Source organism: Sceloporus occidentalis, unplaced genomic scaffold (assembly GCF_023333645.1).
Source record: "Sceloporus occidentalis isolate IW3139 unplaced genomic scaffold, rSceOcc1.0.p SCAF_66, whole genome shotgun sequence".
NCBI classification, from domain to species: Eukaryota; Metazoa; Chordata; class Lepidosauria; order Squamata; family Phrynosomatidae; genus Sceloporus; species Sceloporus occidentalis.
Window position 1 is genome coordinate 1,260,557 of NW_028317046.1, and position 16,506 is coordinate 1,277,062.

Genomic DNA, 16,506 nt, shown 5'->3' on the forward strand with positions numbered 1-16,506 from the left:
GTACCATGTACTTTATAGTAACACGGACTCATAACAGCATTCATAACAGCGGCTGATACTTCCTAAAATTCAGGATCAGCCCTAGAAACATGCAACTATTATTAAAGGAAAAGTCACGTAAGATTCTTTACACAGATTTGATGTTAAGTTGATCCCTTCTGCTTGTGTAGAACCCTAACGCCCCTTTGAAAGATAAATCAGCTCATTATACGTCTACATCAAAGATTCTCAAATGTTGGAACATCAGTTCTGCAGGTCCGGTTTATAGCCATCTACAACACAATCTAGAACAGCTAGATACAAAAGTTAAAAAAAAAAAAAATCACCTTTTTCTTAGAATATCTTCAGCCCACGGGAAAAAAATGTGTTTCTGTGGTGAAACAGTTTGTGGTGAAACGACACATGCAACATTTTAGCCATTTCCACCCATGTCGGCATTTTTGGGGGATTTACTCGTATAACCAGATTAAAAAAAACGAAAAAAAAACGGCAGCTTTCCCCGATTCTTCAACAACAAAAAAAAAAATCTTTAAAAAAATTAAAACACTTTTCTGTAGGGCCAAAAATGAACATATGGTTCGGAGGCCTAGATTCAGTTCATTCCTGTGAAAGGAAATACATTTCACTTATTTTGTCTATTTTAGTGCATTTTCCCCTCACACTTTGTTTAACTGTCCCTTCTGGTGGTGACTTAGCATGAAGTGTCCTGTTGGTTTGTTTTGTACACATTTACATTGTTGAGTTACATACTCAGAGCAATTAGACTACAACACCCAAACTTTCCATAAAATCTGGAGGTCCGCCTATAGACAGCACCAACTTCACAAATAGGCCACCAGCCAAATACATACGGAAGAAAAACGAGCCCACATCCCACCAACCATGATTTCCCGTGTCCAACCTACCGTGATCACCACCCTACACAAGCCATTTAATACGTGGAGAAGGCTCTATGGACAATTCTCGTGCCCCCACTCCCAACATTCCTTCTACGCAGGGCCTGGCCGACAATCCCATGAGGTCTAGAGCGAAGGAGCAGCATGGGCTGTGGAGGAGACACCTGTTTCCTGATCCTTGATGCTTTAGGGAGTATGACATCATATAAAATCCCTACCCTGCTGTAGTGTCACCAATTCCGTGGTTATGTGCCAACTCATGCTGCTTCTTACCATACGGAGGGAGGCCTATTCATAGCTGCACTATGCGGCTACCGACGTTAGAGTAGAACATCAGGTTATTAGATCCACCTAAAAAAGGTACAAACACAGAAAAGAGAAACTTCCTATGTTGGAATACGGTACAGAATTTAATACACCTTTTCCGTCATTCACCTCTTAGTGTATACCCTACATTATAGCATTCAAAAAAACACATTCAATAATGAGCCCGTCTTACGTATGTAGATATAATAAAGAATCTGGTGGATACCAGTGGATGTATCTCCTTCCCAAAGACAAATTCGAATCAAGGGAACTAAACATGGGGATTTAATCATGCCCACCATGTTTCAGGTCCTACTAGACTCTCCACCAATGAACGTTTCCAAATGGCAATTTTCTATCCTAATAAAAACACAAATATTACCACTAATGGAGAAAATAAATCCTTATCCTCTTGCGTTTCCAAGGCAAACAAACTTGAGCACAGATAATTTTGGGATTTTCAAAAAAAAATTTTAATACACAACTAAAGGTTAAGTCATCTTTCCAAACTGCGACATTATTCCACAACCAACTTCTTTCTGTGAATACACAGGTTGGAAAAAGGCAAAGAAATGATAATGAATAATTTCTTGAGGAGACATACATTGGGCCTGGAAATACACAGAGTTGGAATGGTCCTCATCGTCTTCTTGATTAAAGGGAGTTTCCACATAAATTAACCGTCAAAAACTGTGTAAGATATTACCCTCAACCACTGACATTTCAGACACTCAATCTTTTTGTTGAGAACAAATAGTTTCATTGTTATAATTACAAAAACCAAAACAAAAATCATTATTTTGTAAATCTGTCATAATGTAGCATTTGCTGAAACCGTTTTAACAAGAACTCAAATAAATTATACCTTTAGCATTTTATAACATTCATTATGTGCCTGGAAATAGAAAAAAAAAATCATGCTTTTTGTTCTTTAAGCTATTTTACCAAGTTCTCCCAAAAGTTCTTAATTTTTCATTGTCTTGGATTTTTTTTTCCGTCAGAATTGAACATGTTTGGCACAGCTGATATTTTGCCCATGGACAACATTCCACATCTTTATTAATTCGCCAGAAGTCAACTTGTGGACCACTAGCAAGCTCTTATAGAAACAAGGGTCCTTATTCATGGCACTGGTCCTCTTTTTACTGATTCCAAATGTCCTGAAGCCAGGATGAAGCTTGGGCTGAACTCCTACAGACTTCAAACACATACCCAAAAATACATCATCAATAGGAAAAAGCTCTATCTTCTCAGAAGCTGGAAACAACTTTTTGGCTAAAGAAGATGCCATCAGAAATCCCCCTCCTCCAGCATAAATTGGGTATGGTTTATCATACAATTCTTTTGGGATGAAATATTTACTCTGCTTGTTCCTGATGGGTGCTGCTCTAGAAATAATGTCCCCTACAAATAAATTTGGCAGTAAAGGATCTTCTTTCTTAAAGTCCAAGAAGTCCAATATGTTTCCAGTGTTCACAAAAATATCATCATCTCCCTTAAATATAAACTGAACATTGTGGCAATAGATGTGAAACCATTTCAGAAAGTTGACTTCTTTAAGAGTCAGGTTATAAAAGGTGTCCATGAAATCCCATTGAAGGATGTCCCCATAAATTTGATCTTCTTGCTCAATGAGTCTTTGAAGGTTTCTGTGATCTTTGCCTGGAGATGTGGTCCCCAAGAGAAACACAGTTCTTATTTTCTTCCCATCTATCTCTCTTTCCTTACCCCAGGTTTTTCTTAGAGCCTCTCTCCTGTCATGTTGTTCAATGATGGACTTCACCACAATAAGAAGGTAGATGTCTCCTTGGCACTTCTCTGGGTGGTTCAGCAGCAGCGGAAAATACCTGCAGTGTCTGTGCAAGATGAACTGGTGGAACTTTGCATCAACATGTTTGAACCAAGACTGTCTCTTTAAGGCATTGTTCTCTAGACACCTGCTTTCATTAATGTCCCACCTTGCAGGTGACAGATTAGTAACAATGGAGACAGTCTGCACCTGGCCACCTTTTCGGGAGCTCTGCTGGTTGGGTCCTTCAACTCCCTTTTTTAGGGAATTATTTTCAGGCTGTAACCACTCATTCTTGATCCTTGAGTTAAATATCAAGATGCTTTTAGCTCCTTCCTCCATCAGTATAAGTTTATGTATAGTTACCAGTGTGACACAAAGCAAGCACAGACTTATACAGGTTTTCAATATCCTTCTCCTTTTAAAGAGACACTCCATGTCCGAGATTACTAATAGTACCCGCTTTAATTAGAACTTTAGAATCCTTCAGGTAGTCTGGACATGTGATAATTCCAGGAAGCAGCTGAGAGATATGCATGGAAAAAGAAAACCCCCAAATCACATGGAAACACAGAAAAACAAAGAGTCCTGCAAAGTTTGCACACTTCCCTGCGGTGAGCTCCTGGAAAGTTTGACTTGGAGTAACATGAGCCTTGCTCTCATTTCACTCCATGGTTCCTCTAGTCTTTCTTGAGCTCAGTTGCTCCAGAAGTAATATCCATGACACAGGTACACTAGATCCCTCCTGTGTATGGTCAGCCTTGTATTAGTTAGAGATGGAAAAGGTGGTGGACTTCTCATGGTGCCTGGACCAAAGGACTAGTAGCTTGCACCTCCAGACTGCTCTGTGATCCAGGGCTGGCATAAGTCCTCATTGTTACTCACCGCACTTTTTCTCTTGCATCTGATCAGCTGCTCTCAGTTTGGTAGATTCAGGGGTCTGCAATGAGGATCTTTACAGATCATGCTTGTTGGAGGCACATTTTAGACTGGAGGCTACAAATTAAACCCTTAAAGAGCAGGATCTGTAAGCCAGCAGGGTCTGCACCCTCTGAGAGATGTAAGACAGAAGCCTTTGTAAAAGGATGCTTGAGGTCAGTATGATTTCCTTAATGAGAGGTGTGACTTGAGTGTGTTACAGCTGCTTACCCTGCCTTCCTACTTTAGGACATTAACCCTCTATTGGCATGTACCACTATGCTACATGTTCCAACTTCATACATTGTATCACTTACTTTAGAAAATTAACCCTCTATTGGCATGTACCACTATGCTACATGTTCTAACTTTATACATTGTATCACTTACTTTAGGAAATTAACCCTCTATTGGCATGTACCACTATGCTACATGTTCTAACTTTATACATTGTATCACTTACTTTAGGAAATTAACCCTCTATTGGCATGTACCACTATGCTACATGTTCTAACTTGATACATTGTATCACTTACTGGTTTAATAGACTTCTTTAACAAAATCTAATTATATTAAGACTTTTCAAACTATATACATAAAAAAAGATTATATTAAAACTATATGTGCACCTATATTACGCCACACCACAGACTGGGTATTTTTTTATTTTAAGATATATGCTAGTTTTTTTTATATGTTTTATTATGCAGACCTGGTAAGTGCCAAGTACTCAAGTCTTTCTGACACCTACAAGAGTTAAAATAGTATTTTCTTCATACCCACCCCATCAATACTGTTTGGGAAAAGTAATATGTAGCTGTTCTAACTTTATACAAGATTTCAGAAAAATATTCTATTGCACTACATTTAAAACCTTTCAAAGTATTAATGGTTTAAAATTCACAAGAAGCAAATTTTTAATTGAAATATAGCAACAGACAGACATAATGTGAGGCTGGAGGAGGAAAACACATAGTGTGACCTGGGATTTATTTATTTATTTTAATTATTTATTGTTTTATATAGCGCCATTATATTCTGTAGCGCTGTACAATGGGTAGACAGGATATAACAAGTAGTATGTAACATAACAAATTGACTTACAGAGACAACAGGTGAGAAGAGCATACCCTTTCGCTGCAGGGGCAGATCGGTTGGGTATGGAGCACTGTCGGCTAGTGGCCCACTGGGTATTTGCCTGACAAGGCAGATGACCAGTCCTGACTTGACCACTGCTGTAATATACTGGCTTTTGCAGAATTCTGTATCTTAGTACAAGTTGCATGAACTCCAAAGCATTTTACTGCATGCAGATTGCTGCATGGCTGCCTCTTCTGGAAGCAGACGGCTTATTTAAGTATATCAGAATCAATAGAAATAGTAGCAATTGATTACCTCATTCAGGTAACGATTGGCTGCAGCTTCTCCCATTGATTTTAGTGAATACCTTACTGTAAGTAACAGTTACAGGGCACTTCTGAACTCAAACCAATATTCTATGTTCACATTCCAACTGCGCCACCTGCTGGTTGTTTGCTGCATAACACTCTTTACTGGAAGTTGGCTCCTGTCATGGGGGCTACATGGAAAAAGATGTAACATCACATAAGCTTTCGGGACCTTGGGGGTCTCTCCTTCAGATGGAATGAAGAGACCTTTTTAGGTCACAAAATCTTATGTAACCCAAGTATCAACTTCACCTAAGGACTAAAGACATTTTCTTTTGGGCTACTAGAGACAATGCCAGACTGAGGAAGACTGGGTGACCCTGGCACTTTAAGGCCAGCGGCCACCAAATGATATATGTTATTATACTCGCACAGCGTGTGGCCGTGTGTATACAGCCGGTGGCCACATGCTGCAGGGTCGATCTGACCGAAGGCCATATGACCACACCTGGGATCTTTTGCAGGTTTGACCGGAGACACCGGGTGAATCGCTCCTTCTCTGGGTTCCCAAGGGGTAACCCCAGGTTGCGGCGTTGTACTATGCCCCACTCCCTGCCTACTTCCCCATTAAAAATAGCATATCCTGCGATGTGGACAACCCACCAACATCAGTGGGCTCTCCTATCGGCATACCGCAAGGGGGCTCTGGGGAGCAGGGGCCACAAAGTCCCCTGTTATGCATATAACTGATGTGCCAGATAACTAGTCGGGGCCGGAATACTGCAATATCCAGTTATCTCTGCATAATATGAGATTGAATGGTGTAGAGATGCCGACGCATTCCACGTAACCGATGCTTGATCTTTGACATATATATATATACTAAAGTACTAACACAGACAGTGGGACAGTCTCTCTTTGGGTCCAAAATCCCTGAGACCCTTTTTCCTCCCCTGATGTCCCTCTTTTCTAGGGGCTCTGAATGTGTATGAAGGCATCACAGGGAGAAATCCGAAAATATTTTTATAAATATGTGTAAACATCAGTATGTGAGAAACGTTTTTTTATTAAACTGAAGGTTTTACTACAATAACATTGTGGGAGTTTATTTATAAAATATTTGTCCACTAATTTATTGAAAGAAGAGCATCATGGGAGTCGTAGTCCACGACAGACGTACAGAGCTACCGCGATAACCTGTACCCGCAAAGGATCATGGGAGTTGTAGTTTATCAAGCTTTCAGCATCAGCCTGATGTTCAGCGCGCTGATTCTCGCACAGCGGCCTCTAGCGGAACCAGCTAGCACACCCGAGAGGCTGGAATCTGATTGGTTGGAGCAGCTTTTCCGTCAGTGAGTTTGCGCCGGTGTGCAGCCTCCGGGGATTAAGATGGCGGCATCGGTAATCACCTGGCCGGAGATAGAGAAAGCTGAACGGGAGAAGCGACGGGAGCTGGTACTGCAGGGCCCGGCCGTGGAGGAGAGGCTGCAGCTTAGTGGCGGGCAGCTCCCCCCGAGCCTCTTCAGCCTGACCCTCCTCAATTACCTGGAGGTGAGAGACTGTGCGGGGCTGCGGGAGCTGCCGGCCGGTCTGGGCCTCCTCACCCATCTGCAGAATGTGGTGCTGTGCCGCAATAGACTGCAGCGGCTCCCCGATGTGCTGGGCAAGCTGCAGGCCGTGCGGGTGCTGGACCTGTCCGGGAATGAGCTGGAGGAGCTGCCCGCCGAGCTGTGTGAGCTGCCTGAGCTCTGCACCCTGAATGTCAGCTGCAACCGCCTGCGAGAGCTGCCCCCCGGCCTGGAGAGATGTACCAAGCTGGCCAGCCTCAACCTGTCCAAGAACAGCATCGCGGCCTTCCCCCCCGGCCTTTTCTGTCCTCAACTGGCCCTGCTGGCCTCCATCTCCGCGGCAGATAACCAAATCCAGGAGCTGGGAGCGGAGATCGGCCTCTTGCCCGGCCTTAAGGTATGGAGCTGTCGCCCTCCGGCTGCCCGCAAGGGAGGGGTCTGGGGCGAGCTGTCACTCACCAGCTGCCCGCAAGGGAGGGGTCTGGGGTGAGCTGTCGGCCGCCGGCTGCCCGCAAGGGAGGGGTCTGGGGCGAGCTGTCGGCCGCCGGCTGCCCGCAAGGGAGGGGTCTGGGGCGAGCTGTCGCCCGCCGGCTGCCCGCAAGGGAGGGGTCTGGGGCGAGCTGTCGCCCGCCGGCTGCCGGCAAGGGAGGGGTCTGGGGCGAGCTGTCGGCTGCCCGCAAGGGAGGGGTCTGGGGCTTCCTAGTTCTTATGCTGTGTTGGAGATGTTGGGTGTTTTGTGCCTCTGCGATGAAATATGTTTGACTTTTTCCTTAGAGTCTGGACCTCTCAAACAATCGGCTCGCGGAGATCCCCTGCGAGCTGGCAGACTGCTCCAAGCTGAAGGAGATCAACTTCAAAGGCAACAAACTAAAGGACAAGCGCCTGGAAAAGATGGTGAATGGATGCCAGACCAAGTCCGTGCTGGAATATCTCCGAGTCGGAGGTCGCGGAGGCGGAAAAGGGAAAAACAAGACAGAAGCCGTGGGGAAGGAAGAAGCCAAGGACCGAAAGAAGAAGCGAGAGCGCAAGCCGAAGAGAGACGATGGCGGAGACGAAGATGACGAGGAAGAGGAGCTGAACAAAACGATGCTGCGGATCCTCCACATCTCTGAGAACCCGGCCCCCCTCACCGTGAACGTGAGCGGCAACGCCAAGGACGTGCGGCCGTATATCGTGTGCTGCGTGGTGCGAGGAATGAACCTGAGACCCGGAAATGCCCTTAAGAGGTTTTTAGTTGCGCAGGTAAGCCGTGCCGTTCTTTCCCGCGCCTTGGAAGAAACTTACGGGTTGCTGATGGCTTTTGGGGCATATTCACTAAAATAACATTTGACTTCTATGTATCATAAAAGGAAAATAATTGCCATCAGCCCCGGTTAATACACAACAAAATCCATGAAATGCCATGTTTTTAAAAGCCGGTGCGGGTTTTGCAGACGGTTATACGGCTCGCCCTCCGGTACATTTAAAAAGCAGACTTTGTAACATGTTGGGATGTAGTTTGGCCACCAGGCTGCAGAATATCCACGGCTACGCTGTGAGCGGTGGCCTTGCCGAGAGCAACGCGGCTCTTCTTTCATTAAGTTTCTTTTCTGCTGCTTTATCGAGCTGCACAATGAAGACGTAATGCCTTTTTGCTGAGATCTGGTTATTTCAGAGCTTATAGATACTGTGGATATTGGAAAAGGAATTATGGGGCTTATTTACTAAATAGTGAAGCGCTTGGTCTAGTGTAGAAGTCGTAGAATTGGCGTCGGAGGTTATTGTCGGCTAAGTGTCGGAAAGTTCCGTTCTCTGACCTTTTTATTGTTTGTTTTAGACCAAGCTCCACGATGAAATGTGTGAGAAAAGAACTTTAGCAACCATCGCCACTCACGACTTGAGGCTGGTAAAGGGGCCGTTGCTGTACGATGCCAGACCACCGAACGGCTTCAAGGTAAGATTCTGGTGTGAAAAGCTTTACCCCTTTTTATTAGAAGAGAATCGGTAATCGTTGGAGATGGACAGATCGTGGAAGCCGGTTTGATACGGCCACTCGAGTCTTCATCCTGCTTTTGGTACTCCAGGTATGATGGGACCAGGACGTACCGCTCTACGGATAGACAGCGAAGCCCTGATCGCCACGCTGCTGGTCTGCAGGCTGCCACCGGGTGCTTGGTCTTTTCTAGATACAGAGAGTTTTGTGACACTTTTGTGTAACGAGGCTTCTCTGTATAATCTCATGTGCAGCGCTTGGAGTTCCCCGGTAGGATGTGCCGCGCAATCATTGCAGTCAATGATTTGGATTTTAGCGTTTCTTCATTGTATTATTCCTAGGAACCGGTATGTGTGACATCACACCATGCATGTGTTTTGTGTTCTACCTCCTCATATGGGGTATCTTGTTACACAGCTGGCAGTTTTAAAGACGTTCCGCACACAGGGGCTCAGTGATGGGATACTTCCTGTTTGTAACGTACAATGTGCTCCCCCAGCTTTATAGCACACATTGTTCCTCAGGCACCCGATCTCAGCCGGCAGTGTCCACGTTAACCTGGTGGAAAACAATTTGTAATGCGCAGGCTGGATCCCGCAGGAGATGCAATTACAAACCCACTCATCTGTGCACCCTGGGTGAGATAAGATTACTAGGCCTTGTCAATCATGCTCTTTCAGAGCCAAACAATAGTATTGCTGGGCTTAACCTACTTTCTGATCCCGTCATTGGAGAAACATTTTTCTTTAAAGGTTTAATTTTTGCATGCTGTCGTTACACCGGATAATTGTTTGCAGCACATGCCAAGCATTCTGTTCTTGTTGAAGAAGAGCCGTACGGAATGGGGAGGGGGGGGGTCAACTACAGACATGACTTTATCTGTGCCGCCATTAGCGGCAACAACTGCGATCAAACGTTTGTGCAATGAGTCTCTTACATCGCTGTGGAGGAATTTTGGCCGCCGATGTTGTGGCCATGTTTTTTTGGACATGAACGGCCTTTTTAAGGTCCTGCCGCAGCATCTCAATCGGATTTGAGTCGGCTGCTTCATCCTCATTTTGTCTCCTTTGGGCCATTCGCAGATAACTTGCTTGTGTGCTTCGGATCATCGTCCTGCTGCATAACCCAACTGCGCTCGAGCTTTACGCCACAAACCAATGGCCGGACGTTCTCCTTCAGGATTTTCTGGAGAGAGAGCAGAATTCATGGTTCCATCAGTTATGGTGTCGCTCTGGTCCTGAAGCTACAAAGCAGCCCCAGACCATCATACCACCACGTTTCACTGTTGATAGTATGCTCTTATGTTGTGTTAGCCTTATACCAGATGTAACGGGACCCACGTCTTCCAAACAGTCACATTTACTCCTCGTATATAATATATTACAGCATTTGGAGCAGACGTTTTGTGATCTCTGCCTTTTTATTTGCCTCTTTTCTTTATGGCTGGGCTCAATATCGAACTCGGCTGTGCCATGCCATAGACTGTTAGACTGGGACTAGCGTGATGAAATCAATGAGAAAAAATTCCAACATTAAGTAACCCGCATAATAAATCACTAGGGCTCTTTGGCCAAAGAATACAAGCTCACCTGTCACGCCGTGGCACCCATAAAGGAACAACAGTACCCTGGAAATGGTAATTAGTGTGTGACAATCGGAAACAAAGCCTGGACCCATGTAAAGTATACCGATGGCAGTCGTGCAGAACCTGGATAAAGCCGCGGGGCGGAGGTTGCTTAATGATTTTGTGCCAGTCTTTTATTGTATGGGTTTTATCCCTGAAACCATAGGTTAATAATTAACGAGTAGATGTACGGCGTAAGATTCAGGTCCAAACCTCCTGTTTCTTGCACGAGGCGGCCGTTGCTGGTGGTAATTCTCATTTCTTGTTTTGGGCACACAGGTCGTCCCGCTGGGCCGTAAAGAAATCAACGCAAAGGATCTTCTCCGGCAGCTGCAATTCGAGGCCGAGGAACAAAGGAAACAAAAAAAGCGTCAGAATGTGTCTGGACTTCACAAGTGAGTCATTTTAATGACCTTTAATTTAAATGCGTGACGGCGGAAAGAAGGTCTTCCGTTCATCTGCCGGTTAGGATCCACAGCTACAAGTGCTATATGTCTCTCTAGTGGTTATTTAAAGAGTGCGAGGTTAGCCAATAGCTGGATCTCATTGTGAATAAGAGTTGGCTGTGAATAGGGGGTGCGCATGACACGGTGTTACATCATATGCCCAGTGTTTCTTTAACACACCTTTTTTTTTGGCAGTTTATTTGTATAGTAGTAATAATTGTCCTTCCTTCCCGTAATCTCTGAAGACGATGGAAATATAATCCCTGGTGATAGTAATACACACAGACAGTTCAAATAAAAAGCTGAATGTAACAAACCGTGCCACCCAGCTGGGATGGACAGGGAGCAAATGCTGATTTTTTTCTTTTTTTTTTTCTTTCTTTCTCCTGTAAATCCCTTCCTGAAACGGCAAATCGTGAGATTATACCCTTCAAAACGGGCAGAACGCAATTACACACCAATTCCCTGCCCGTTATAATCTCCTATGTAACGGCATTCGGTATGGAGGGTAAACATTCCTTGCTCGCTGTGCCCACTTTCTTCCTGCGTGTTAAAAGCCCCCCCCGGTTGATCATTAACTTCGGTAGTATTGTTTTTCCGGTTTAAGCTTTAATAACATGAGTCTTCCTTCGTTCATAAAAGGTACCTTCACTTATTGGATGGCAAAGAAAATTACCCGTGCTTAATTGATGCAGAGAACACAGTCATTTCCTTCCCGCCGATCACAAACAGTGAGAAGACCAAGGTAACTCCATCGTCGTCACCCCCCCAATATGTTGGATGATCTTAGCTCTCTTCCTGCGTCATTCCACCTGCTTACACAGCTTCTTGATCACAAAACGTGTTTACTCTCCACTTAAGAAATACTTGAGTGTCAGAAGTTCAAGTGAAGCGTGACTATTTATTTTTTTTTGTCCCTGGACAGGCAGCAACGTTTCAATTCCAAACCCGGTAACATTTTAGCGCATTGTGTAATCGCTTATTAGGTTGAGAAGCGACGCTTGCCGGAGTGATCTGTGAGCAGCGAGGTTCGCGTTGAATTCCAGACCAGGCCAAAACCTAAAAACGCACTGCGCAGACAACTTGGTCCGCAGTCCTATCACTAATCACTTTATTGCCCCCGGTTTATCTGCTGGGTGAGAAATGTAGAAGTTTCTATTTCAGAAAGGGTTTTAGAACTCCGGTGTAGTTCGGTTACCGTCTCTTGCACTTTACCGTATCATTGTAGTAGTTTTTATATAGCGAAGGATGTTTCTGCAGGCTGGCATCCTGTGTGATAACGCCACGATGTTACATAGATTAATGAAGGCGTTCACTTGTCGTTCCGGTCATTAATTAAATTGCTAATTTTCTATGTTAATTCCTAGATCCGGAAAACTACGCAGGACCTATTCCTGGAAGTGACCAGCTCTTCCAGCCTCCAAGTGTGTAAAGATGTTATGGACACACTTATTACCGTAAGTCGCATGCGTTACTTTTTTCTTTTTCATTGGCTCGGTTGTCTCGTTGGGCTGCGGTGCCGGGCTGTGGGAAGGTGCGGCTCGTTTTAAATGGATAAAGTAATGCCTTTAGGCATTGTAGATATTCCAGTGTCGAAGCAGTGCCTTAATCACACCTCAGAGGGATAAATGAAGCTTATAATAATATTGCCATTGGAAAAGGTCTGATGGAGCAACAGTGTTGTCTGGTGTAAAACATCTTGCGATCAAGGGGTTAACTCTTGCGGTGTTTGTGGTACATGCGATACCTGCAAGCTTTTGGTCTCAAATTGGAACGCAGCGTAAAGTGATCTGCCTGTTAATGACCTCAGGTATTGTTTTCACTCCCGAGCTACAAGACTTTCACATCCTGAAAACATTAAGGCTCATCAAAACAAACTTTGTATGGGCCTAAAATATGGAGCCGCGATAAAGATGTTAGACTACATGTTATCCCCAATGGTGTTAAAACGGGCATTAGTTTTCCCTAAATTAAAATGAATTAAAAAAATATTTTTGTTTCCGAGTTTTTTTTTATTTTATTATTTATTTTGCGTCTAGAAAATGGCCGAGCTGAACAAGTTTACATTAGAAAACAAAGAGGAGGAAGTTCTGTCCGACTCTGAGCTCGAAGCGCTTCCAGGGCAACACGTGCAAACAGCCAATCAGAATCCTCAAACAGAGACTGGCTCCCAACTTCTGTTGGAACAAGTGCGGGTCGCAGACCCCAAAGGAAATCTCAAGGTTTTATATCCATCGAAGACCGACTTGAATTTGAACTCATCGTTGTTTCTGGTTGTGCGTTGAATTGTACAAAAAAGGAAAGAAAAGCTCAAGTTTCCGTCAAAATGATTTCAAAGCACTTTTTCTGGTATGTCTGAGTTTGACGAAGAAAAGAAATTAAATTTTTTTTATACTAATTTGACTTTTTTTTAATTTATTTTTTTAAATTATATATACCAGTGTTTACCATCATAAAATACTTTAACCTCAGAATCCCCAGATGTCTCTTATCGCATAACACTACTTGGCTTCATATCTCTTGCCTTGCTTCTTCCGGTGGGAAGTGGAATAGAATCTTCCCCAGTGTATTTCATATGGTTTACAGCGCTGATAGAACTCTTTCTGGGAATGCTTTCAAATTTCACCCTGTACACTTCTCACGCACCCAATAAATCTGAGATTGCCAGTTTTTTCTTTGGAAGGTCTTCAAAGGGGAATTCCCACCATTTTTTTTATTACAAAAAAAAAATGTTTTCAAAAATTATACTTTTTTTTTTTTTTTTTTTTTTTTTTTTTATAATTAAAAAAAAGCTTGTTTAGTGTAATGTATTCAGGCAGTGGTATTTTAGCCATTTGTATGTGTTTTAGGTCTGCCAAATCCACTAGACAAACACCTTGACTTATTATGCTGCCATTGGCTCAGTCTTAATCACCCAGTCTTGCGCTATGACTAATAAAAGCCTGGTGAAACGGACTTCATTAGCATTGCCATAAAGGATCAGCTCAGTGTGGGCAGGGAAAGTCACCAAAAATATCACATGACTGACAGCAATGTCCGCCTCCAGGTCTGCAGATAAATGGGGTTTGAGAACAAACTTAGCTAAAACCAGGTTTTTGTCACCGACCGACATTACTGTATACAGGGCTGGGGGGTTATTACTGTATACAGGGCTGGGGTTTATACTCTGAGAAAAATATTTTCCCCGTGGGACTGCACCTTTAATTGGTATGCTGGAAGCACTTGTCTCGGAGGTACATTGGCCGAGGAAGCTGTGCAGGAACTTGCGTGTATTGTCGGGAAAGTAGATTGCGCAATCGAACAAGAACATTCCGATACAGAACATCAAAAAAAGAATCTAGTACTGCTTGTTGCTACCACAGACGCAAATCCTTTGTCTAGACTGACGTTTCAGAAGTGTTTGTAAGCTTGCAGTGTCTTAGAAATCATGGGTTTTTTTCCCCCTCAAAAAAATCCGAGTAAATAAAATTAATGTTTTCTGAATACACTAAACAAGTTCTGTTTCCCACCCTGATGCCTCCTGGAATATTCTTTCTTTACTGTTTGCTCACAAGAAATATACATGAGAATAACTTCATGACTAAAGGGTTTTTAAGGCATCTGCGGGTCCGCGATCTCGTCTTGCTCCGCGATCTCGTCTTGCTCCGCGATCTCGTCTTGCTCCGCGATCTCGTCTTGCTCCGCGATCTCGTCTTGCGGTATTTAAATCTTGCTGTAGTACACGGGTAGTAAATCTGGGAAAACTTTTTATTTGAAGGCTTGTAAATATACATTGGGGTGTCCGTTTCTGCTTCTAAAAAGAACCAAGTTACAAATATATATTTGGAGTGCAAATTATTGTGGTCCATGAGAAGTCATCGTCATCCCCTGTAGAGAGTGGAAAACCAAAAGCCTACGGTCCAGTCACACAATATGAGGTCCGTTCTTCATAAAAGAACCAAGTCGTTAACGGTTGATGTCTCTAATACACTTCGCTGGTTAATTGAGGGTTCTATGTTATTATATAACTTATTTATTGAGCGTCAGCAGAATCGGCGGTGCTGTTACAATAGAGCGTGAAATTTGTAAAAACAAAACAACAAACCAAAACATTTAAGTTAGCAATATACACATCTTACAATAGCATGAACGCGCATAACGTAAACTGACACAGCAGAGGAAGAGGGTCCTGTTCTTGTGAGCTTACAATCTATTATATGTATGACGCCTATAGCCAACAGCCTCCCTGCATCCAAATTGCAACAACAAAAATATGAACCATCAGAGCCCCGGGTGTCTTCTCTGACCGGCAAGGGCTATGGGACAAGTACCCCCATTAACTGAAATATATTTTTTTTCTTAAAATCTACATTTTTCTAGCACTAGTTTAATCAAATATTATTTTACTCTTTCCTACTCTTTTCTTACCATGTGCAGTATAATAAAGTGAGTTATTAAAGGCAAAGACGGTATTTTCTGCCTGTAGGGTCTCGGATGTTATTTGTAAACCCATTTAGAAATGTCTCCATGGGTCTTACACCAGGTTCTATGAACAGCGATGAATATTCTGCCAATGTTCTTGGCGTGCGTTTTGTTGGATGTTTGTCCTCCCCTCCTGCATTAAATTAGTCATGATCCCTGCCACAGGCTCTGTGCTTCTAATGAAAAGAGGTGGAGGAAAGAAGCTCTTGTTTCCTCCTGACCTCACAGAGCTTCTATAAAAGGGGTTGATTTTTTTTTTTGTATAGCGCTCAGGTAGGAACAAGCCACAAGAAAGGCAGCCTAGCTTCGCTGTTTACTTTGTATCTCACAACAGAAGCCCTTTTTTGTGTCAGAGAAGGTTGGAGCAAACCGGGATGTTACAGCAAAGAAAACACGCTTGGGTGGAGAGAAAAAAGAAGCCCAAAATTGAAATGGCCTCAGGAAAAAAAGGAATATGCTCTGGAAAAGCTTTGTCGGGATACCCTATCACCTGTTGCTACAAGCCACCCAACAACAGACAGTATGAAGCCAGCAAGACGCCCTACGCTGATGTGCCCACCACCAACTACTGTTCCGTAAGGGGGGCTTCAACCAGCATAAGAGCTTTTAGGAAAACCTCTGTGTTCCAAAGTCAGTTCTTACCACCCATTCTGACCACCAGCGGAGATAATGAATTCTCTCTCCAACCCAAACATTGTAGTCCTATGGATATTGGGGGAGATATTACGGGTCCAGACAAATGGAGGGCAACGACAACGTTGAAGGACCCAGAAAAAGACTCCCCAAGATCTTCAAACCCAAAAGATGCTGCGCCGGTTGAAGCAGCTCCTAGGTTTGAGCTCGGACACAATAAGACACTTCAATTAGTGCCAAGTTGCTGGGAGCAAAAAACACTGGTCTTTCAAGACCTAGAGGACTTTTCCAAAACGTGGCCGAGGACACCACAGACCCCAGACCTCTACAGATCGTGCCTTCTGCTCATCACCTCCAGGAGAGGACCTAAGAAAGAGCCCAGGATTCAGAGCACCTTAAAAGCCACCACCAAAGGGACTATAACAGGTGGCAGGACACAACGCTGCCTGGTTCAGAAGAGCATGGTCCACAGCGGCATTCCCACCTGGAGAAGCTCAGAAGTATT

The 16,506-nt window shown here is 43.8% G+C and overlaps 1 protein-coding gene and 1 pseudogene across 1 annotated transcript; one reads left to right on the plus strand and one right to left on the minus strand.

The window, feature by feature from the left end:
- Positions 1-2,199: 2,199 nt before the first annotated feature.
- Positions 2,200-3,429, minus strand: LOC149286810 (UDP-GlcNAc:betaGal beta-1,3-N-acetylglucosaminyltransferase 7 pseudogene; annotated as a pseudogene).
- A 3,257-nt stretch (positions 3,430-6,686) lies between these two features.
- Positions 6,687-13,192, plus strand: LOC149286811 (leucine-rich repeat-containing protein 47-like). The gene is made up of 7 exons (XM_089493799.1): positions 6,687-7,262; positions 7,640-8,107; positions 8,682-8,798; positions 10,741-10,856; positions 11,550-11,652; positions 12,275-12,364; positions 12,947-13,192. The coding sequence occupies exons 1-7, from the start codon at positions 6,687-6,689 to the stop codon at positions 13,190-13,192; spliced, it is 1,716 nt and encodes a 571-aa protein (XP_089349925.1).
- The last annotated feature ends 3,314 nt before the right edge of the window (positions 13,193-16,506 follow it).